General features: G+C 44.8%; 2 protein-coding genes across 7 annotated transcripts in view; one reads left to right on the top strand and one right to left on the bottom strand.

The window, feature by feature from the left end:
* The window catches only part of RAB27B (RAB27B, member RAS oncogene family), a 104,480-nt gene extending 92,331 nt beyond the window's left edge, over window positions 1-12,149 (top strand). For both annotated transcript variants that reach the window (XM_081930043.1, XM_081930044.1), the window contains 4 exons: window positions 2,901-2,986; window positions 6,485-6,588; window positions 8,513-8,636; window positions 9,235-12,149. In XM_081930043.1, coding sequence (XP_081786169.1) covers window positions 2,901-2,986; window positions 6,485-6,588; window positions 8,513-8,636; window positions 9,235-9,424 — 504 coding nt within the window. In that variant the 3' untranslated portion in view covers window positions 9,425-12,149. The remainder of the gene's footprint in view (window positions 1-2,900; window positions 2,987-6,484; window positions 6,589-8,512; window positions 8,637-9,234) is intronic.
* Window positions 12,150-17,931: 5,782 nt separating this feature from the next.
* Window positions 17,932-23,186, bottom strand: part of CCDC68 (coiled-coil domain containing 68) — a 28,486-nt gene continuing 23,231 nt past the window's right edge. For all 5 annotated transcript variants that reach the window (XM_081929883.1, XM_081929885.1, XM_081929882.1 and 2 more), the window contains 2 exons: window positions 22,501-22,577; window positions 17,932-18,343 (listed from right to left, as the gene is read on the bottom strand). In XM_081929883.1, the coding sequence (XP_081786009.1) occupies window positions 18,295-18,343; window positions 22,501-22,577 (126 nt within the window). In that variant the 3' untranslated portion in view covers window positions 17,932-18,294. The remainder of the gene's footprint in view (window positions 18,344-22,500; window positions 22,578-23,186) is intronic.

The raw sequence follows: 23,186 nt of genomic DNA, 5'->3' as shown, positions 1-23,186 counted from the left end.
TAAAAACTTTACAAATTGCTGCAGCAATGTGGAGAACGGAATATAGGATTGGCAAATTAAGAAACCAAGAGGACCAAAATTAAAAGATCTTCCATCCCTCTTTACAGGTAACTGGCTATAGGACTGCAGTCTAAATATCTAATCCTGCCTTTCCCAACCTGGTGCCCTACAGATGTTACAGAACACAACTTGTCAGCTTCTCTGTAGGGCCCATGGTTGATAAAGGCTAATTTAATCGACAAAGCGTGTTCTCCTTCATGGAGAGCACGTGTTGCGGTGGGGGCCGCCAGGACACTCCAAAGTTGGGGGCGGGCTAACTGATCTTTGGCCACTGATGCGATTGGGGCTTCCCTTGTTGTTGGGAAGAAATTAATGTTGCCATTTATTGATTGACAGCCAGAAATGCTAAAACTCCTTGCACGAGGCTAGGGCTTACTCTTTTCGCCCGTGCAGCGGATTGCCCGTCCTCCCTCCTAGAATAGGGTTGTTCGCTTTGACCTTGCTATGCCTGTCATGGGGTCGTCTGCTTTGGAGAGGGGGCCTGGTAGGAATTTTGTCCATCTGGCTGATTGGCTGGGGCCATTTGGTTTTTGCCTACTGTGTAGCAAATCATCACAACTTGTAAGGTTGTGGTTAGGCATTGGTTTATGGTTTGGTTGGTTGAGGGGCATGGATTGGCTGTGCCTGCCCCTCTAATGCTGCTGCTGCAAGGGATTCCGTTAAAGGAATTGGGGGCTAACTATTGCTTGTCCACTCTGTCAAGGGGGCTCAGGCCATAGCAATGAGCTCCTGGTTGCATTTGGGGTGAGGGCAGGTTCCCTGCTCCGCTTAACCCCCAAGTGTATTCCCCTATTCTGACTTTCGCATCGTGGGAATGTCAGTCTGTCCCCCATGGTGGGGGCAGATAGTCGCAACCAATGCCTAAGCAACCACTCACAAATTTGTATTTTAATAAAGTTGTGGCCAAAATTATGCCAAAAACCTTAAACAAAAATTCTGTGTGATGTGTGAGTTATTGGGGTGGCCCTGGGGACCTCGACACGCAAAAGCCAGCATTCTTGCTTACAAGCTGTAATAAGAAAAAAGCCTTTTCCACAGGATTATTTTTTTTGTCGTCCACAAATAAGAGGCATTTTTGTGAATGTTTTCTTTTATATGTGCAATTTTGCACAGATACATACTATTTTATTGTAATATATCAGTGTAACCACTTTCAAGGTCAAGGCAATATATTGCTGACTCACCGTGCATTAAGTCTTTTCTTGCCTCATTATATCCTGTTAGTTTTGTGGGAAACTGAGGCTGGGTACACACTCTTATTTACTCTGCATCCAGTGTGTTCCTTAAGCCACAATCCATTTGTAGCCTGCATCTATCCGTAATTTCTTATGAAATACTGTGTTTTGATACATTTGCCCCCAAAGCAGCTTTCATCTGAGTTGTGGAAAAAGATGACCTTGCTGCATTTTAACCTGGTAATGTGCGCACAGCCTCATTTATAACTTCTAGTTACTGTGGCACAGAACATTCCTTTTTCTAAACAACCACTTCATGTTCTCTGGTATCCAAACAGCTGTTCAGCTGCACTTCCACATCTGTGTTGGGGCTTCCAACTTCATGCCCCTGGACTTCTAGTCCCTATCCTGTGCCAGAAGATGCTCCTGAATTTCTCCCAGGATTCAGGAGCAGCTTGTTCAGCACGCGATGGATTTACTCTGAGAAGGCAGCGACACTCAGAGCCCCTGCTATAGATATGGAGCTCAGAACACAACTCTTTGGATCTGGCCTGGGGGTTGGTAGATTTTTTGAAAGGATATGGGACAATACACCATTCTACCTCCATCTCTGTGCTCCAAGATGAATGAAATTGGTGTTCAGATATTCATGGAAGGCAAAGGACAAAGGAAGATCAATGCACCTCATTGATGGTATGCCCATTCCTAGCAATTAGGCACAAGTCAGTCCCCGAGCAGTTCATTCACACTTTTACTTTGATAGTGCAGCCTTTGCTTGAGTTATTATGAGCAAAATTGTCATCCATCCTCAGATCCCCTGGTCCGACTACTATTTTAGTTCGTTCAGTAGCAACAGACTGTTGTACGCCACCCAGACCTCATAGGATTTCCTCATATCCTCATCACCTCAACTCTGAAAATAAGCAGAGAAAGAGTAATTGGGCCAAGGCCACCACGTAAGCTTTGTGCCCAAGTTGGGTTTGATTCTAGGTTTCTCCAGCCCAAGTCTAATACTGTATCCATTCTACACCAGCCCACACATGGCATTGGTAACATCCAGGATGCTCTTGTTCTTGTTTGCATTCATCTATCTCAAGAGACAATAGAAGGGTGCACCTCTGGGGGTGAAGTCAAACTTGAAGGTTATAAGTGCCTGCTATGGCTATAGAGACTGATGCAGAAGAGACATGTTTTGCTGCAGTTGGCGCATATGAAGATGTCCGGTTGTGCTGCTGCAGATGCACCATGGCGTTTCTTCTCTGCACTCCTCCTAGTGGTCATTCCTCTTCTGGTCACTGCAACCGATACACAACCCAACTGTATCTGCAAGGAATTCCCACATGTCAAGGTTGATGTTGCTAGCCTTCTTGTCACATTTGTAGAGGTGATCTGCCAACTGGCCTGGTGCCTGAAGCCAGATCCCTATAGAGCACATCCTTAGGGATCCTCTCATCTTCCATTCTGTGGGCATGACCAAGGCAGCTCTTGGTGACAGAAACAACCCCTACATGACCACTCCAGTGTTTGGTGACTTCTCCCCTTATCTGTATCCATCTGTATTCTCCATCCTGCCAGTCAGCCATGTTGTTATCAGCCTTAATGGAAGGTGTATCAAGTCACCACTCTGCCTCAATAAACAGCTAAGCTTTGTTTGGTGTGTTTCAGGTATACAACAGCCGGGGTTCAAATGGCTCTCCTGGGAAAGCCTTTAAGGTCCATCTTCAGCTCTGGGACACAGCCGGGCAAGAAAGGTAATGCATAAGAACATCGCCTCTGAAGATCATTGGAAGAGCAAATGAAAGGTTCTCCATTTGATCCTGCTAGGCCATTTCAGGCAGGTTAGGTGTTATTAGGGAGACTGGAGAAAGAGCAAATTGTTCACCTGATGAAGCACATGTGGGTGTGTTACTTTCACCAAGAGGACTGGTGTGGATTTCTGTGGATCTGTGGATTTCTGAGGTCCTCTGTGGATTTCCCCCTCCTGACCATACCATGACACGCAACTCAGTGTACAGCAGCCCCTACTCCATTTCTTTTTGCTGAGGAAATTGAATTGCAAATGGGAGATACACTGAGCTTTTCCAGGCACAGAATCCTCACTCCCTGACAGACTTATGCGCTCCTTTCTCGATATTTACCGTATTTTTCGTTCTATAAGACGCACCAGACCACAAGACGCACCTAGTTTTTGGAGGAGGAAAACAAGAAAAAAAATATTCTGAATCTCAGAAGCCAGAACAGCAAGAGGGATCGCTGCGCAGTGAAAGCAGCAATCCCTCTTGCTGTTCTGGCTTCTGGGATAGCTGCGCAGCCTGCATTCGCTCCATAAGACGCACACACATTTTCCCTTACTTTTTAGGAGGGAAAAGGTGAGTCTTATAGAGCAAAAAATATGGTAATTACACGCACGCTTACAAGTCCCCCCTCCTTTTTTAAGCGGCCACTGCCTTGTTCCTATATTAAAGTTAAGCATATTGTGCCATTGATTCCAGTCAGAACTTTGCCCAGGAAATGTGCTTGAGGCCATGGCACATGTGACTCCAGCAAGGGTTTTGCTGCAGCCACTGTTGCCTCGTGGTGTGTTGCTTTTCTAGCACACCTCAGTCAGCAGTGATCTGGCAAGTTGTCCTTGTGTGTGCAACATCTAAAGTGCAAGGGCTGCTTTACATCTGAGACATCCTCTTATCAAGGAGAAATTGCAACATGGGGGCATTTTTGCCATGGTTACATGGGCTGAGAGCTGCTGTGCCCATCTGGGAAGCATCTTCATGAATGTGCCCAATAGGTTCGCAGTCACAAATCAAAATGTGAATTATATAAGACTGCCACTGTTTTGTGTAGCCTCTTGCAGAGGAGTGTAAGCAACAAAGGCCAGGAGGCAAGGGTAACCGTTAAAGAGGTGGGAGGAAAGAAGGATGCAGCAAGCATACAATGTGTGGATTTATATGCATGATTAGTGGGACGCGGGTGGCACTGTGGGTTAAACCACAGAGCCTAGGACTTTCTGATCAGAAGGTTGGCAGTTCGAATCCCCGCAACGGGGTGAGCTCCCGTTGCTCGGTCCCTGCTCCTGCCAACCTAGCAGTTTGAAAGCACGTCAAAGTGCAAGTAGATAAATAGGTACCGCTCCAGAAGGAAGGTAAACGGCGTTTCCGTGCGCTGCTCTGGTTCTCCAGAAGCGGCTTTGTCATGCTGGCCACATGACCCAGAAGCTGTACGCCAGCTCCCTTGGCCAATAAAGCGAGATGAGCGCCACAACCCCAGAGTCGGTCATGACTGGACCTAATGGTCAGGGGTCCCTTTACCTTTACCTTTATGCATGTTTATGTATAGGATTTGTTTTTTAAAAAACAACTCTCAGCTTAACATGTGGCTTTCCATATTCACCCAAGCTCCAAAATGCCAGGAAATCGCAACTGTTAAAGGCCAAATCCTTAACAGATCCATTATTTAGACAATGTGGTATCCTATCCTGTGGGTACCTTGGGTCTGGATCACTGCCTCTCTTTTGTAAACCGCACTGAGGTTTTATTAGCAATCCTGTGGTATGTAAATCTCCCAAATCTGAGATTCGTCTGCTCTCTGTCTGTGCAACTGATGCCGTCATGCAGCTGAAGCTACCGTTCCACATTACGTGTCTGTAACTGGCAACCAATAAAATGTACATAGAACGACAGAGTTGGAAGGGACCTTTTAAGATGGTGGCCATTTGCGTCATCTTGCAAGCAACAGTAATGTTTTCCTTCAGAGCCTATTATTTTATTCATATGCTTATTTTAATCCAATTAACTGACTAAATGACTGAAGATATAGCCAATGCCTTAAGTCCCACAAGATGCAATGATGGCTTCAACTTGGATGGCTTAAAAGGGGATTAGACAAATCCATGGCAGGTGGGAATAGCAATAGATGGAGCTGGAGGTGCTGTGTTTTCAATTCCAGTTGCTGGGAATTGCAAGGGGGAAAGGGCTGTTGCACCCGGGTCCTGTTTTCAGGCTTCCCATAGGTGCCTGGTTGGCCCATATGAGAAGAGGACGCTGGACGAGATGGGCCTTTGGATCAGAATCCCGCAGAGCATTTCTCATATGTTATTATATATTTAACTGGGCGACAGTCCCATTAACAATAAATGTGGGCAACTGGATACAGTGGTCCTTTGGTTCTCAAACTTAATCCATTCCGGGAGTCCGTTCGACTCCGAAACCATTTGCAAACCAAGGTGCAGTTTCTGATTGGCTGCAGGAGCTTCCTGCACTCAAGCGGAAGCCTCGTTGGATGTTTGGTTTCCGAAAAACACTTGCAAATCGGAACACGTACTTCTGTGTTTGCAGCGTTCGGGAGCCTATTTGTTTGGTGACTAAGCCATTTGAGAACCAAGGTATGGCTGTACAGTGGTGCCTCGCAAGACAAAAATAATCCGTTCCATGAGTCTCTTCGTCTAGCGGTTTTTTTGCCTTGCGAAGCAACCCTATTAGCGGCTTAGTGGATTAGCGCTATTAGTGGTTTAGCGGCTTAGCGGCTATTAGCGGCTTAGCGGCTTAGAAAAAGGTGGGGAGCAAAAAAAACTGCAAGACTCGCAAGACGTTTTCGTCTTGCAAAGCAAGCCCATAGGGAAATTCGTCTTACGAAGCGCATCGAAAAACGGAAAACCCTTTCGTCTAGCGGGTTTTTCGTCTTGCGAGGCATTCGTCTTCCGGGGCACCACTGTATTACCAGGGCTATGGGGATTCTGATGCGCTGTGGAGTGTTGCATCATTTTCAGCTCTCGCTTAAATGAACTAACATCCTGCTTAGCTAATCATTATGGCTAGAGTTGTGCTTGAAGGGTGTGTGAGTAATACCATCTGAAATCTCAGAAGCCAGGGTGGGCTCATTTGCCCATCCCCTAGATAGCAAAAATTGGACTCACTTGTACAAAACAAGCAAATGTGCAAAAAATGTCGTTATTTTGCATGAGGCATACAGGCTTGTTGCAGAGTTTTTGACATTTTTACACTCATGTCCATAACTGAAAAAATCGTAAACCACAAGAGGGCTTCTCGGCTTTTATGGTACCATTGGAATAACAGTGAATTGGTGCATATATTTCCTGTAAAAAGGAGAATGTTAAAAGTTTTCCACTGTGATTTATCTTTGGTTTCAACATCATTAAACCTTGCAGCAGAAAAATGTTTACCTACTGTGGGTTTTTTTCTTTCTTCCTGAGCTAAGTCTGCATGTTGATCCTTTCCCTTTCTTTCTTTTGGCAGATTCAGAAGTCTCACGACAGCATTTTTCAGAGATGCCATGGGCTTCTTGTTAATGTTTGATCTCACCAGTCAACAGAGCTTCTTAAATGTCAGAAACTGGATGAGTAAGTGGCGGGAGCATCTGCCTCTCGTGCCCTCAAGTGCTTTTGGATTAGGCTATATTGCACCTGTCATTCTTCATACAGGGACTACTGCTGTATAAGACAGAATCTCTGTCCATGCTTGGGATTTTTTATTTTTTTTAAAGTGCACTCGGAAAACCCATACTCCACCCTAACTTTTAAAAAGTGAGGAGAGCAAGAGAGCATGGCGCAACCTTCTCCAATCTGCTGGCCCATAGGTATTTGGACTACAACTCCCATCAGTACCAATGCTTACGGTTGATGGGAATTATAGTCCAGCAACACCTGAAAGGCAACATGTTGAGGAAGGTTGGCATATTGTGAGTTGAATGTATTGGACCCCCAGGCCCCTTGAAAGCAATGTTGGGCCCGCATTGAAACTAGGAAACATGGTTATGGGCCCAGGGATCGGGGCCACAGACCCAGTGCCAGTAGAGGAAAGACCAGGGGCTGTTTTTGTCTTGGTTGGAGTCTCCTGGAATCAGCAAAGTGACGCAGCGGAAGTGTGCTGGGCCCATAACCATGTTAGGATTGTCCTAATCTCATGTAGGATCCTGTTAGAGACACATGCCCGACTGGCATGTTCTCTCCTTCCTGGTCAATTGTTTGGGAGCTTTAAAAGCTTTCTTCAGCCCAAACACCACAGCGACTGATACCAAGAAGCATCAGCACACTTAGGGATCCGCAGAGTATTCGCAGTTTGCGTAACAGAACTCAGTAGCACAGCATTTTGGCTAGTCTACTTTTATTTACATATAATACACTCGGAGCATTCTGCCTTAGCTCCTTCCCCTTTCTCTTTAGGCAGCAAAGAGAGAGAGAAAACAAAGGACAATAGTCCCACTTCACGGGACACAGTAACACAAAACCTCCTTCTCTGTCACTTCCCACACTGTGGAATGAAAACATACACCGTCATGTGATAGACAACAATCCCACGACCGCAAACACGGAGCAGGAATCCTAACAATCTGAGCCAGGAGGTCTCTGGTTCAAATCTTGCCTTAGCGTCAGACTCACAAGATAACACTGTAACATACCCTCTCTGGGTAAAGCTTGGCTGAGATCTTCCACATAAAGCTACAACAAGATGGGATGGAGTGAATGAACCAGTTGGGTTTTATAGATAAAAAACTGAACAGGCAGACTTGAAGACTGGGTTTTTTTTTGCCAATATAACTAAGCATTTGTTCCTTTCTCTTTCATATGTTCATATGTGTGTGCATTGCATGTGTGTGTGTGGGGGGTGAATCTACTCTTCACTCCCAGCATACGCCAATAGTCGATCGGAACTATGAGATAGGACTAATGCGAAGTTGGCTAACCTTTATCACGGCAACCTCATTCACCTTCATGCCTAGCTTGCTGGTTTTCTGTAGACATCTGGTTGGCCGGTATGGGAAACAGCATGCCGGTTAGATAAGGCAGTCTTCGGTCTGATCCAGAAGGGCTGCTATGTTATTATGAACCCCTATTCTCTAAGCCTCAGCAATCACCATGTCTGTACAGTATCTGCCATAATGGGATAATAATATTTGCCTACCTTACAGGACTTTTGGAGGGATTACTGAGATAGTGGGAAGTGCTTTCAACACTTCAAATGCACTACATACGTGCAGGTTATTAATATTCTGTTGCCATTGTAGTGAGGGAAATGAATTCTTTGCTACTTGGCCTTAGTAGACAAGTTTTTGTTGTTCTAATTTTATTATTTATTCATTGGAAGGGCTGTTGTATCCTAGGGCAACAAAATTCCTAAGCCTCCAGTTCCTGTTGTGCATAATTCCTACCTTGACATGAAAACAAGTCCTCTTGGTACTCATATTGAAACAGTTGTTTTTACGCTTATCTTTTTTCCAGATAGCTTTTTCAACATCCCTTACCCAGGCTTTTTTGTTTTGTTTAGGCCAACTGCAAGCAAACGCGTATTGTGAGAACCCGGACATTGTATTAATTGGGAATAAAGCTGACCTGTCAGATCAGAGAGAGGTCAATGAGAGACAAGCGAAAGATCTAGCAGACAAATACGGGTAAGCCCAGTCAGTTACGGGAATCTTAACATGAATGAAAGGCTTTAAGCCTCCTTAAAGCTCTCCTATGAAAGGTAATTAAGTGTATACTTCAACTTTCTAACTAGCATCCATGGTCGTGCCCTAAGGCTTCACATACGTTTTTCTCTCCTGGGATGCACAGTACTTCTAATCTGTACTTTAAAATAATAATAATAATAAGTTGGTTAGTATTTGGAATTTTAATGAAGGTGCAACATGTTATCTCTCTTATACCTTGCGTTCCTGCATAATCTGGTGGGACTGAGTCTTTGTTTTATCTGGTACTCCAAAAGTCTCCAATGATAGTTTTAAAAAAGTTTCAATTTCCACTCCTATTATGTAGGGGGAAGAGCAGGACAAAGTCAAAGCAAGCCTTTTTAGGCATGTCTAGGGAACGATCTGAAGGTCTATGATGTGGTTCTGTTGATGTAAAAGCAATTTTGTATTGAGGGAAGACCACCTGGGATCTGTGGATAAGTTGTCCCTCGAAGGAAGAGCTGGGTAGACATTTTCATTAATGACCCCATTTTTTAAATGTCCCATCTGACAAAGATTTTTTGGTGTTTTCCTCTGTTAGCATCCCATACTTTGAAACGAGTGCAGCTACCGGCCAGAATGTGGAAAAAGCTGTGGAAACGCTCTTGGACTTGATAATGAAACGTATGGAACAGTGTGTTGACAAGAGTCAAGTCTCAGACACAGCCAATGGAGGAAGTTCAGGGAAGCTGGCATCAGCAAAATCAGAAGAGAAGAAATGTGCATGTTGATTTAGCTCCTCAGACAGAGGGGAATGAACAAGAAATTGTCCTATCCGAAAATAACAGACCCGACCAACCACCAAATTCAACCCTGGAAGCCCTTGTGGTCCATATGGGGCAGCTGTTGTTGTCTTAAGCAAGGCCGATTATTTCCGATGCTGAGAGAGTCATGCTTCCCACAGATGTTATCTGTACAATGTCATCTTCGTAGAAAACCCAAAGGCCCTTGTTCTTCTCAATGCAACCAGGCCAGTAAATAGAGGAAAGCCTTGCTTATATTGGGGAGAGAGTTGTTGAAATGTTTTATGATAAGACAATGAATCACCCTTGTAGGCCCATGCAATCACTTCTAGTCCTGTTGCCTTCTATTACAATATACATTATGCATTTGCTACAGACGGTTTATAAAAAGCAAATGGATATTAATGTAGCTTATTATAAATGTCTTTGTATTTTTATTTTTTTTGTTAATACCAAGCAGTCATTGCTGTTACATTCAGCTGACTGATGTCCCTGATGAGCTCAGAATATTGCATCCTCTTCCAGGATAAAACTGTGTAACATTGGAACTGATGGCCAAGTGGAATTGGAGGGGTGTGGGCTAAAAGAGGAAGGGGATATCCAGGAATTCTAGCACAGTGGTGGGAAGGAGCAGGTGCGTACTGCAGTGAAGCTTTTTTCTCTAAACCAAAAGGTGTTGTTCATGCTTCAGACACCAAGGCCAGAATTGTCTCCCAAGAACATGGGCAGCAGAATGACAAACGCTTTCTCTGGTGATTTTGTAATTGCTTTAAAGGAATCTCTTTCCTCAGGTAAAGAGAAGACAGGTCCATATGAATGCAGTTAGCTTTTCTAATTAATCCTCTTCCCTCAATGCATTATTTTTTTTAATTTTTTTTTACAAGTGGGCCACCTAATAAATGTAAAACTGTTGAATGTTGATTTGAAGAATGGAGCATCACAAAAGCAAAAACTTGATTAAATATATGATATATGGATGGCACTTGGAAGCATTTTAAAATTGGCAAGGTAGGCTTAGGAACAGAGCAACAAAGGGTGATTCTGTTACTGTAGCTATGCTGCCAACTGTTGAGTGGTGCCAAATTGTTCTTTAAAGCCAAATGTTGTGGTGGGGCTGTGATGTATTAAAACGTATCTTTTGAAATAATAATAATAAAAAAATCAGCTGTGTACCATTCCTACATGGTGCCACGTTAGAACAAAGTGTATATTGGTAAAGTCCTAGAGCAATATGGCTGCTCCAGCTTTGGCCCTGAAGCCAGCAAGATCCCACTGGGAAAACTGGAGAAGAGACTTTAAGCACCACGTGGTCTTTGCTTTATGGGCCCAAACTATTGTCCCATAGCTTTATTTGGGATTCATGCAGGGATTATCTTGTGCAAGAGGGTATCTGGGAAGCCCAGTTAATGTATAAAGCTGAAACTGTAACAACATGGAGAGCTGGAAGATGACGTTAAGAAGAAATGATACAGAGGAGTTAGGCTTGCTTGCCGAAAATCATACTTCATAGATGGAGAATTCTGAGGTGCCTGTTCTGAGATCTTCCCCCTCCATCCCTTGCTTATTAAGATGGCTCAGTTGATGAACTCTTGCTGCAGAGCCCCCAAATCCTGAAGCCAGCCCTAGAGGGCAATATGAGCATATGGTAGTCTGTAAGAAAGAGCTATTGCACTAACAAGTTCCTCAAGGAAGGAGGAAGAGGTGTGTGCTTGGAAAACTACAGCTGCTAGAATGTTGCACGTGGGAGATTCTACCTGACCTGCAGCAAGCAATTGACAGGATGTGTCTTTCAGAAAGAAAGAAAAACCCCAGTGGTATTTTTAACAGTTCATAAAACCTTGGTAGCTATGCTTTTGGAATTTTATATTTTTGCATGCTATTTTTTGGTGAAACAATATACCACATGCCTGGTGCGTGGGCTGTTAACGGTTCAGTGCAAGAGCAGCTTTTCCTTCCTTTCCATCTCATAACCAACTTTTTCTTCTTCTGAGGACCATTAGCAAGACTTCTCAAGCACCCTCTCTTAGGAAGCCCAGCTTTCCTTCTTTTTTTTTCATGCTGCATTTACTGTAAAGTCCCTGCAAAATTTCGAGATGTCTTGTTCAAGAGGAATCCCTCTGTACTTTTAATAGCTGCATGTTGGGGGGATTTTGGCAAGCATGGTTTCCTATTAAGGACTAGGGTCCAGGATTCCTATTTTTCCTCTTATAGTGGGGTGGAGAACCTGTAGACCTCCACATATGATAGCTGGAGATCCATGGGTTCCCCATTTCTGGGCATCAGGGTACTAAAAGCTGCCGAATCCCAAGTGAAGTCTGTTGTGTTTGGCATAATAAGAGTCTATACGAGGTTTTCAGCAGCGTCTGTGCTGATTTCATTCCATAGCACATCACTCCTCTTTGGTGGCACCTTCCTGGTGATCCCAACTCCACCTCCACCTCTCATCAGAGCTGGAAATGAGGAGGAGCAGAAAGTGTCAGAATGACACCAGGTACCTTTATGAAGGAAACTTATCTTGCCCTCACAGTTCTTCCATTGGCTGCTTGACAAAATGAGCCTACGTACAACAGAATACTTAAAATAGGCCATCTGTGGTTCATTGATCAACAATTGCCAGGGGCATAGAAAAGTTGGTATGAAAATAAAGAGGTAATTCCAGGCTTCCTTCTCCCCTTTTTAAAAATGTTGAATAAAACGATGGAGTCTCTTGGAATGAGTGCAGTGAAATGTAGCTTCATTTGGTGTGTGCTGGCGTGGGAGAATCACTTTTCACTGTCCCCTGTAGCATCCAACAGGAACGCTACAACTCCTCAGGCACTTTTGAGGTGCTTTCTTTGTTTGCTTTCAAATAATTGGCCGAAGCATTCCCCAATCACCTCTGCAATATGGCTCCACAAGCTTGATGAGTTGTTCATACTTAATAGATGAGGAGAGAATTAACTCTGCCCTGGTGTCCTGGGAATATCCATTTGCCAACTGCAACAGCATGGAGGAGTTTATCAATGTGGCTCTGCATGGCGGTCCTTTAAGGATAAGTCCTTGGAGGAGGGGAAGTGCATCCAATTGGATTCATGTGAGAAAATGAAGTGTTATGGAGTGGTAACAGGCATGTGGTGCACCTAAAAATGGGTATTCGATCAATACTTTCTGGGGAAAGCCCTTTCTCTCCAAAAGTGTGTTTGTAAATTTGTCTTAAGGCCCTTGTCTTAGATCTACCAACGCACTGACTGCTAAGTTCACACCAACACTTAAAGCTGGTGTGGTATTGCTAAAGAAGGCATAAGGAACCTCTGGATGTTGTGGGTATATACCTCTCCCCCACTGCCACCAGCATGACCATTAGTCTGGGATAATGGGAGTTGGACTCTCAACAACATCTGGAGGGGGGACAGGTTCCCTGCATCTGTGCCAGAGCTGTCATCTGAAGTCTCCTTTTCCTAGAAAGCAAATGGTAGTCTACTGTGAAAAACTGAATGAAAAGAAGAACCCATTTTTTTTCTTGGTAATCTCCTTGCGGCTCCGCATTAGGAACAGGTACTTTTGTGGGCCAGGTGTGGAACCTTCTGGAGCTTTTTTCAGGAGCATGAGTCTTGCATGGTTCTGTCTGCCTCCCCTTAGACATTTTTTTTCTCATTCCAACACTTATGTTGGGAAATGTCAAGCCAGGTAAAACATAAAATTGAGTCAAGCTGTGTGTACAACAGTTATAGAAGCGAAGTAAGATAAGCCAAGCTTTCACAGGAAGCTGTGAGTGGGAGTGGGAGTTGGGTAGGGCCCTGCTATCATGTTGCAAGCGAGTGTGTGTGTGCTCTGCAAGAAACACATTGTAATTTTGGCTCTGCTGTACTATGGCCTGCCTTTCCATTTCATATCATCTATATAAGACAGTCTTATAAGAGGCACCTGTACTTGGGCCTGTACTTGGGTGGGGAGATTAGGTAGTCCCAAGTAGTACAGACATTCTTGCACTTTAAAAACAAAAGAAAACCGAAACATTCCTCCCTCCACTCGTTCAGAGAAAGGCAAGTTGCATCACTTATGTTCTACCCTTATTTTCAGAACACCAATTTACATAGATTCTTTATGTATTTACAATTTACATAGATTCTTTATCTCCTTTAACTGCCTGTCCTCCCGGCACAATAGGGCTTTCAGTGTAAATAATTCAAGGTACTTTGCCTGAGCATATTTATTGAAATGATCCTTTTCAGATTTTGTATCCTTTGCCTTCCTGACTTAACACTAGCAACCTTCTAATTGATCAATTGCTTTTTTTATTAAAAAAAAAAGTTTTCTCTGTTAGATTATTCTGAGCATGTTTTACGTTGGTCTATGCGGCAGGTCTGTACATGTTAAAAGATTTACATTCTTGAACGTGGACGTTTTGTATTGTATGTCTCTCAGTAGACTGCGATGCCAGCATAACAATGTCAGTCATTACTTTGTTGTACCAAAGTACCTGTGGCTTTAAAACTAAATATCTATAAATATATATATATTATATACATACACATTGTCAACTTTTATTAACTAGTGTCTGGGTTTGTACAATATGGTCAAGGAATGTAATCTTGTGGTTTCATATCTGCACTGTCCTTTTGAAAATTAAAATAATATGTTTTTAATCAGTGTTGGGCTGTTGGAGCACAAAATCAGGAAAATGTGTGTCTCTCTGTGTGTGTGTGTGAGAGAGAGAGAGAGAGAGAGAGAGAGAGAGAGAGAGAGAGAGAGACAGACAGAGACAGAGAGAGAGAGAGTGAGTGAGAGAGAGAGATCACTATGTTTTACAACAGTGTTGGGGAACCGCAGACCTAGCTCCCAGTTTTGGCCCAGCAGGCCTTTGTATCTGGCCCTCAAAACTCTCTTAAGGCCACACCCCTTCTCCCTAGGCCACACCTCTCACTATCCCTGCCTTACACCTCAAATTATTCTTTTCATGACTGGACTGTGTCCTTGAAATCTAATATGCCTCTTGCTTGGCTGGATGAAGAACAGAGAGAGATGTGTGAGAGTGTTTAGAAACTAGCCTACTATATGTGCAAAGGTAAAAAATGCATTTGATCCACTAGCATTTGACACCTGTCGGGCTGGGCAGAAGACACTGTGACTGTCAGACTGAAAAAGATTAAGACTTCAGGGATGCATTCCAGTCCAGCAAGTGTGTGGCTGGGGAGAGAGTGTGGTCTGCAGAGAAGAGCCAGATAGAGAGGTCTGGAAGGTGGCTTTTGGCCCCCTAGGCCTGAAGCTCCCCAATATTTACTTAGGGATTATTCACAATTTAAGGCCCCCTGACTAACATCAGTTCTCTGGGCAGCTTGTGGATCAAAGAATAAAATGCAGTGCTCATCATCAGTTTCCACTGGCATAATAGGACTTGGGTTTCCTCTCCTTCCCCGGTGTACTTCCCAATCAATCAATCAATCAATCAGTGTTTATTACAGCAAACAGCCAGCATACTAAAACCAGAATTTCTGCATAGTTTGCCTCCCAATCGTCTCCAGAAGGTCTCCCAACATCCCAAGGCACACAGGAGGATGGAGGAGACCAGAGGAAGAGGATATGCCATCGCATGCATCAAAATCCCTCACATCAGCAGGTCCCCAGCACTGGGTATGGCCCAGTATGTATACATTCAAAACTCAACAGCAGTAGCTGTCATATGGTAAGCCTGTGTTGGTTGTATCACTTCAGGTGGAGTCTAATCTGATGGTCCATTAAAAAAATTTCCTGCTCATAGAAAATTTGCATATCTTCCATTCTCCTCCTCCCCTCCATTCTGCTTTTTACCCATGTCTCTATCTATCCCTGTCTAATGGAATGAAATTGCTACATTAGGTTATATAAGGCCAGAAACCAAGGGTGGGATCTTCCATAAGAGACGGGGTTCCCTTACATCCTCAGGTTGCTGTCTTGAGCCTATTTATACTACCTAGATTCGGTCGAATAGAGAAGGATTTGAGGGCATGAATAGTTCATCTCTCACCTTTCAAGGCTTTTGCAAATTCCCAAAATTAGTTTCCAAGCCTGAGCCTGGAGGATTTCCTTGGCATCTTCAGTTCCAGCAGAATTCCCCCCCCCCTCCAAAAGAACCTTTGCAAACACTTCAAACAAAGCCTAGCCTCTTTAGTGTATGTGGTTTTAGGGATTTTAAATTGCTGGACTTTGCAGCAAGATTGCTTTAGAGGCACCTGTTCTAAACTTGGCTCGTAATGAAGGGTTTTTTTGGTGGGGGGGCAGAGGAGTTTCAGTGGAAGAACGTGGATGTTTGCCTTCCATACGTTTTCCAAATTCAGCTGTGTTGAATGGCAGGCTACCAGTACTATCTGATGTTCTAATTTGCCAGATTTCTGATTCCTGGGGGCAGCTCAGCAAGCTTCACGCTGGGATTACTCAATAAGTCATGAGCAAGTGTGTAGGAGAGCTGCTTGTAAATCTTTAATAGCAGTAGCGATTCCAAAGTTTCAAATGATTGAAATGCATTTAAAACAGGGAGCATCCAATGTTTCTATTTGCCTCTGAAAAACAGATGGACGTATTTGAAAGTAGGAAGTCAATAATATGGGCCATATGTTGGATTCAGGTAAGGAAACTTCCCTGTTGGGAAAGGGTTAAATGTCTCCCTCCCTGAGCACAATTGTCGTCCCTGAGTAGATGCTTTAGAAAAAAAATGGAAACACCACACCATCTGATTTTGGGATGTCCCCATGTAAATTTGGCCCTAAACCTGGAATGCCATCCAAATTACTCAAATCCATGACTCAGAAAGTGCAAACTTCTATACTTGCTTCAATGCTGCTGTTAAATCATATACCTGGACCAAAAAAAGGGGGGGTCAGGTTAAAGCAGAACAGCTCATCAGACACAGCATGAAGGATGTTTTTGAGAAGATGCACTCCAGTAGGCTTTGCAGTTTGTAATTTCAAATGGAGTCTAATTAAATAAATCACTTCCTCTTGACAAGAGTGCAACACAGCTGGTAAGGAACCAGTTGATGCAATGGAGAAGCATACATGGGCAGACCTTCACAACTTGTGATGGTCCCCACTGGCTCTCTAAGACACAAAGAATTTGGGTTGCGTGGTTAATTTGTACATCCCTACCTGTAAGTCTGTGTGTACTTAGAAATCAGTCCCACCAAACTTGTTAGGGCTTTGTTCTCAGTAAAGGAGTGTATAGCACTGAGCTACAACGATTTCTGCACCAGAACTGTATCATAAAGAATAAGGCTCATAGCTCCATCATAGAGTGGCCTTGCATGCAAAAAATAAAATTAAAAAATCCCAGGTCCAATCCCTGGTGTCCCAAGGTAGGGCTGGCTGGGAAAAGCTCCAGCTAAAATTCCTACAGAGACACTGTTGAAGGAGCCAGGCAAGTTTCTTGTTAATGCCCTAAGTACGGGTGGCGCTGTGGTCTAAACTACTGAGCCTTGGGCTTGCCGACCAAAAGGTTGGCAGTTCGAATCCCTGAGATGGGGTGAGCTCCTGTTGCTCGGTCCCAGCTCCTGCCAACCTAGCAGTTCGAAAGCACGTCAAAGTGCGAGTAGGTACTGCTCTGGCGAGAAGGTAAACAGCGTTTCCGTAGATAAATAGGTACTGCTCCGGCGGGAAGGTAAATGGCGTTTCCATGCGCTGCTCTGGTTTTGCAGCTTAGTCATGCTGGCCACATGACCTGGAAAAACTGTCTGCAGACAAACGCCAGCTCCGTCGGCCTGTAAAGTGAGATGAGCACTGCAACCCCAGAGTCGTCTGCGACTGGACTTAACTTTCAGGGGTCCTTTACCTTTACTGGTCATTAGTATAAGAAGGAAAGTTGCTTTGTGCCAGAGGGCAAATGGGTAGGTAGGACCCCTCCCTCATTGGGCTGGTAGTGAGAAGGACAAAGGCCAGAGTTGTGTGTGAAGTGAGCAAAAAGCAGGCTGCAGGCAGAAGCTGGGAGTCAGAGCCATGCTTGATTCCAACAAGGCTGTGACTATGGGAGAAGCAAGGCCTCACAATTTAAAACCCCTTTAAAAAATAAAATAAAAGCTACAGTGGTTGCCAGTTAGTTTTGGGGTTCAAGATGCTCACCTATGTCTAAAGCTCTAAACAACTTAGAGTCCAAATATCTGAAACATCTTCTTTCCAATGGACCCTCTTGTGTTAAGATCAGCAGAGGAGGTTCTCTTCATAGTTCCACCTCCCTCAGAAATTCAGAGTATCTGTGGTCCAGGAGAGGACATTCTCTGCAGCAGCCCCTAAGTTGTGGAAGTCCCTCCTTGCAGAATGGCACCTGCACTGAATGCTGAAGATGCACCTTTTTCTCCTGGCACTTGACACTCGGGATGCTTCATTTTAAGATCCACCCTATTTTTGGGATGGCAAGTTGTTTTAAACCGTTTTTGTGGTGCATGTTAAATTGTTGTAACCCACCCTGGTACTTCAAGGTGAAGGGCATGCAATAACCTTCTTCCTCTTCCTAGTGAGGATCAGCTTCATCAGACCTCCATGCAGCATGAATAATGTTCTGAAATTTATTCTGCATGAGTTAATGAGTCAAGGCAGTAAACATTCATCACTGGTGGGGAATAGCCACAGAGCTACAGTCAATAAATAAATAAATAAGAAGCTGCCCAGTCTCCCCTGAAGCTCCCCCTCCACATCTGACTCCACTTCTTTCATTGGACAGCCATCCTGTAGTTCCATCTGCATTGACATAAGACCAAACATGATGTGATGGATGGAGGGCGGAGGTTGGGTAGACTTCTCTCTCTCTCTCCTATGCATCATATTTTGAAGAGTAATCCATGAAATGAAGTCAACAAAACTGGGATCCTTCCGGTGGATCTGCAAAAAAAATGGCCTGTGTTTCCTGGAGATGCTTCACTTATGGCGTCTGGAAATCATGGTGTATGGTGTACTTCCGTCAAGCCTGGTGAAAAAGAAGATTACAGGTGAGCCATACATCCAGCTATGGTTAAAACATAACTTTGTGCAAATGAATCCTGTGCCAGTAATCTGCAGTGAGTCAATAGCTTAAGAATAGCCTTAAGAACTGCCGTCATCATGCTGTATAGAATAGATCAATGGTCCATCTAATTCAATCAACTGCTTACCAAGATGGTCCAGCTTCATCCCCCAGGGAGATTTGCTAGTACAACCCAATTGAACTATCTACCTGCTCCAGCATCTTGTAATAATTTGATAGCTCAGTTGGTTAGAGTGTGGTCCTGATTAACACCAAGGTTGCAGGTCTGATCCCCGTAGCAGAGGGTTGGACTAGATGAGCCTCGGGGTCCCTTCCAACTCTGATTCTGTGATCAGTTGTGAATACTCTCTTTGAAAATGGAAGCTGAATCTAGTTTTTGTGGACAGTAGTTATTAGAACTATCTGGAGAGAGAACTTGCCCAACCACATTCATTTTTCAAGGCAAGCCAACCATACCTGAATGTGACATTCTGAAGGTGAATTTCTGGGCCAGTATTATGGGGAACATGTGGCCTTCCAAATGTTGGACTCCAACTCCCAGCATCTCCAGACAGCCTGATCAATGGTCAAGAATGATGGGAGCTGTAGCCCACCAACATCTGGAGGGTCACAGCTTCCCCATTCCTGCATTGTAGCTTTGAGGAACCTTTAGATGTATGCAAGTGACTGGAGACCAAAGGCACGCTCAATAATGCCTTCCACCATTTCTAGCACAGGAGTTAAGAGACTGAAGAGCAAGCAAGGAAGATCTGATTCAGATCTCACATCTGCTATAAGCTCAATGGGTGGCTTTATGGAACGCACTCTTATCTTAGCCTTTGGGCATCTTCTGCAATATGCAGGCATCAGAGGATTGTTGTAACCATTACTGAGATAAAGACATGCCTTGAATATTTGCAAACTGTCCATAAATGTGAAATGCTACTAGGTAGTAGGTCTGCCCTGGAACCATCTAAAACTGTTGCACATGTTGTGAAATATTCTGTTCTCTGCAGCTACATTCAGATGTAACACCAGATCGTGGCTGGGCATTGAATCTGAATCAAGTTCAATCTAGCACCTCAGTTGGAGCTGGGAGAGGCCCCAGGTCTGAAATTCTGGAGAGCTGCCGACAGTCAATGCAGACCAGGGAACCTGTAGCCCCCTCAGATGTTGTTGGACTCTATCTCCCATGATTCCCAGCCAGCACGGGCAATGACCAGGGATGATGGGAGTTGTGGTCCAGCAACTTCCAGAGGGTCTCAGATTCTCCATTCTTGGGACTGAGCTAGTTTGACTCAGCAGAAGGCAAGTTCCTATATCCCTGCTGGTGCTTAGAATTTGAAGTCGAGTACAGGCAGCCAAGGACAGAAATCTCATGCCAGCATTCCCCATTATTCTCTTTAGCCTTGTTCTTAGAAGCCAATCTCTCTCCCTGCCTTCCAGAAAGCAGAGCAGATGGACTGCTTATTAATAACCGAGGAGAGCAAACCAAGTGGCTGGCCTGTAATAGACACCCACATGCTCTGCATCAGTCAGAACAGAAGGATGGGCAAGACGCAGTCCTTTCGATGGACCTCGGATGAACTAACAACAGATCGCAAGGCAAGAGCTGGCATCTTCTTCAGCAGAGAAAGCCACACTTGAGAACCAATCAGCAACCAAAAAGCTGTGGTGAATTTGCACACAACATCCATCAGCATGGTGGGCCTCTCACACACATTCATTTCTACCTGCCCTTTTGAAATTGAATCAAGAGTTCATGCGGCTTCAATGGCAGCCTGCAGGCAGTTTCACATGTGTTTTGTTCGGATGGCTTGACCAAAGAGCACATCATGCCAAAATGGCACTGAGGAAAACACCCTTCTTCTGATAGCTGGCCGAGGCCAATAAGCAGTAGGGTTTGCAGAGTTCCTATGCGGAGTAACAGACTGTCTGAGTTTGGACTGTGACAGCAAACAAATGTTATCAGCTGCCTTTTAAAGATCTTGCCACTTTGTGAAGAAAAACGTCCCTTGGTATCTAGGCTATGAATTGCTTCCTCACTTAATAGGTTGCCAGCCGGAATAGAGCGCAAAACACCAGATAGTTTTAATTTTGCATTGTGCCCGAGCAGCTAGCTCCGTCGCTGCTCACAATGAATTTGACCCCTGGTACATCTAGCTTGAGGGACATGGGTGGCATTGTGGGTTAAACCACAGAGCCTAGGACTTGCTGATCAGAAGGTCAGCGGTTTGAATCCCTGCGACAGGGTGAGCTCCCATTGCTCGGTCCCTGCTCCTGCCAACCTAGCAGTTCAAAAGCACATCAAGCGCAAGTAGATAAATAGGTACCGCTCTGGCGGGAAGGTAAACAGTGTTTCCGTGTGCTGCTCTCGTTCGCCACATGACCCGAAAGCTGTACGCCAGCTCCCTCGGCCAGTAAAGTGAGATGAACGCCGCAACCCCAGTCGGCCACGACTGGATCTAATGGTCAGAGGTCCCTTTACCTTTTTAGAAGGATATAATCCATTCAGTGATGGCAGTGAATGTCTTGTGTGAGTGTCTGGAGGTGGTTGGAGGGTGGATGGCAGTTAATGGATTGAGGTTGGATCCAGACAAGACAGAAGTACCATTTCTGGGGGATAAGGTTGTGGGCGGGTGTGGGGAATTCCCTGGTCCTGAATGGGGTAAATGGGTGGCCCTACAGGACTAGGTACGCAGCCTGGGGCTAGCTGTGTTTTTTGCTATGGGTGAAGCCTCATGAGCGGTGTCATTGAGGCTCCCAGCCTGTATGTGTACATAAATCCACCAGGGTGAGGGTGTGCCAAACTGCGTACAGTGGTACCTCGGGTTACATACACTTCAGGTTACATACGCTTCAGGTTACAGACTCCGCTAACCCAGAAATAGTGCTTCAGGTTAAGAACTTTGCTTCAGGATGAGAACAGAAATCGTGCTCCGGCTGCGCAGCAGCAGCAGCAGGAGGCCCCATTAGCTAAAGTGGTGCTTCAGGTTAAGAACAGTTTCAGGTTAAGTACGGACCTCCAGAACGAATTAAGTACTTAACCTGAGGTACCACTGTATTTGACCCAGGTATTTGACCCCTGGTCTATGCCGAGAACAGGGAAGTGGGTGGCGCTGTGGGTAAAACCTCAGCGCCTAGGGCTTGCCGATCGTATGGTCGGCGGTTCGAATCCCCATCTTTTGGTCCCAGCTCCTGCCCAGCTAGCAGTTCGAAAGCACGTCAAAGTGGAAGTAGATAAATAGGTACCGCTTTCTAGCGGGAAGGTAAACGGTGTTTCCGTGTGCTGCGCTGGTGCCGGCTCGCCAGAGCAGCTTCGTCACGCTGGCCTCGTGACCCGGAAGTGTCTCCGGACAGCGCTGGCCCCCGGCCTCTTAAGTGAGATGGGCGCGCAACCCTAGAGTCGGACATGACTGGCCCGTACGGGCAGGGGTACCTTTACCTTTACTATGCCGAGAACAGAAGAAGAAGAAGAAGAAGAAGAAGAAGAAGAAGAAGAAGAAGAAGAAGAAGAAGAAGAAGAAGAAGAAGAAGAAGAAGATGATTTTGGATTTGATATCCCGCCTTTCACTCCCCTTCAGGAGTCTCAAAGCGGCTAACAATCTCCTTTCCCTTCCTCCCCCACAACAAACACTCTGTGAGGTGAGTGGGGCTGAGAGACTTCAAAGAAGTGTGACTGGCCCAAGATCACCCAGCAGCTGCATGTGGAGGAGCGGAGACTCGAACCCAGTTCCCCAGATTACGTGACTACCGCTCTTAACCACTACACCAAACTGGCTCATATGTGGCTCATATGTGGCCCTCCAGATGTCATTGGACTGGAACACCCATCATTCTTGACCATTGACCATATTGGCTGGCACTGATTTTCTGTGGTGAGGGGCCTTTGCAGTGCCAGAATCAAAACATGGTGTAGGGGATGCTTGATGCCACATGTTTTCTTTTACACTATTTTTTCCATGCTTTCTAAAAGCTCAGAAATTCACGACCAGGAGAAAGATGCGGGGAGGGGAACTGAGGTGATCCCAATACACTGCTGCTTAAATATCCAAACAAAAAGCAATTGCGTAACAAGAAAACTGCTGGATTGCTATTTTTTTTTTTAAAAAAAGTCTTACTTTGCTGAAACAGCTTTAGAGGCCTTCGGTCTTGACTGGTTGGAATAGAATTCCACTTTGTACTTTAGTTCTTTGTTCTGGAAGTGGGAGGTAAGAATACACATAATTTATTTCATCCGAGCGCAAAATATTAAGCTAAGTCAGGTAGAGCACATGTCAACCTCATTTATCTAAATGGTAGTGAAAACTTTCAACTAGACAATAAGCTTGGTGAAATGATAATAATAATTTTATTTATTAAATTTCTATACAGTGGTACCTCGTGTTGCGTAACCTCCAGGTTATAGAATCTTTGGGTTACGGCCGCAGCAAACCTGGAAGTGTATATTTCCAGGTTTTGCTGCGCATGCATGCGCAGAAGTACTCTGCGCATCACACGCGTGCGCAGAAGGGTGCCTCCGGTTACGAAGTTTTTGGGATACGGCCGGGCCTCCAGAACGGATCCCGTTCGTAACCGGAGGTACCACTGTACTGCCCTTCATCTGAGGATCACAGGGAACTTTACAATATAAAAATACAGAAATCCATAGCATGGCAACAAATGAAAACAACACCCTCCACAGTTTGAAAGGCCATACATTGTTTAATAAGCCAAAAGCTGGGAGAAGGGGAATGCTTTCGCCTAGCGCCTAAAGATGTGCAACAAAGACATCAGGCAAGCATTTCAGGGAAGAGAATTTTGCATA

The sequence above is a fragment of the Podarcis melisellensis genome, assembly GCF_964234715.1.
Source record: "Podarcis melisellensis genome assembly, chromosome: 11".
Lineage (NCBI taxonomy): Eukaryota > Metazoa > Chordata > Lepidosauria > Squamata > Lacertidae > Podarcis > Podarcis melisellensis.
The sequence above is the reverse complement of the archived record's forward strand: the minus strand, read 5'-3'. Positions and strand labels throughout refer to the sequence as shown.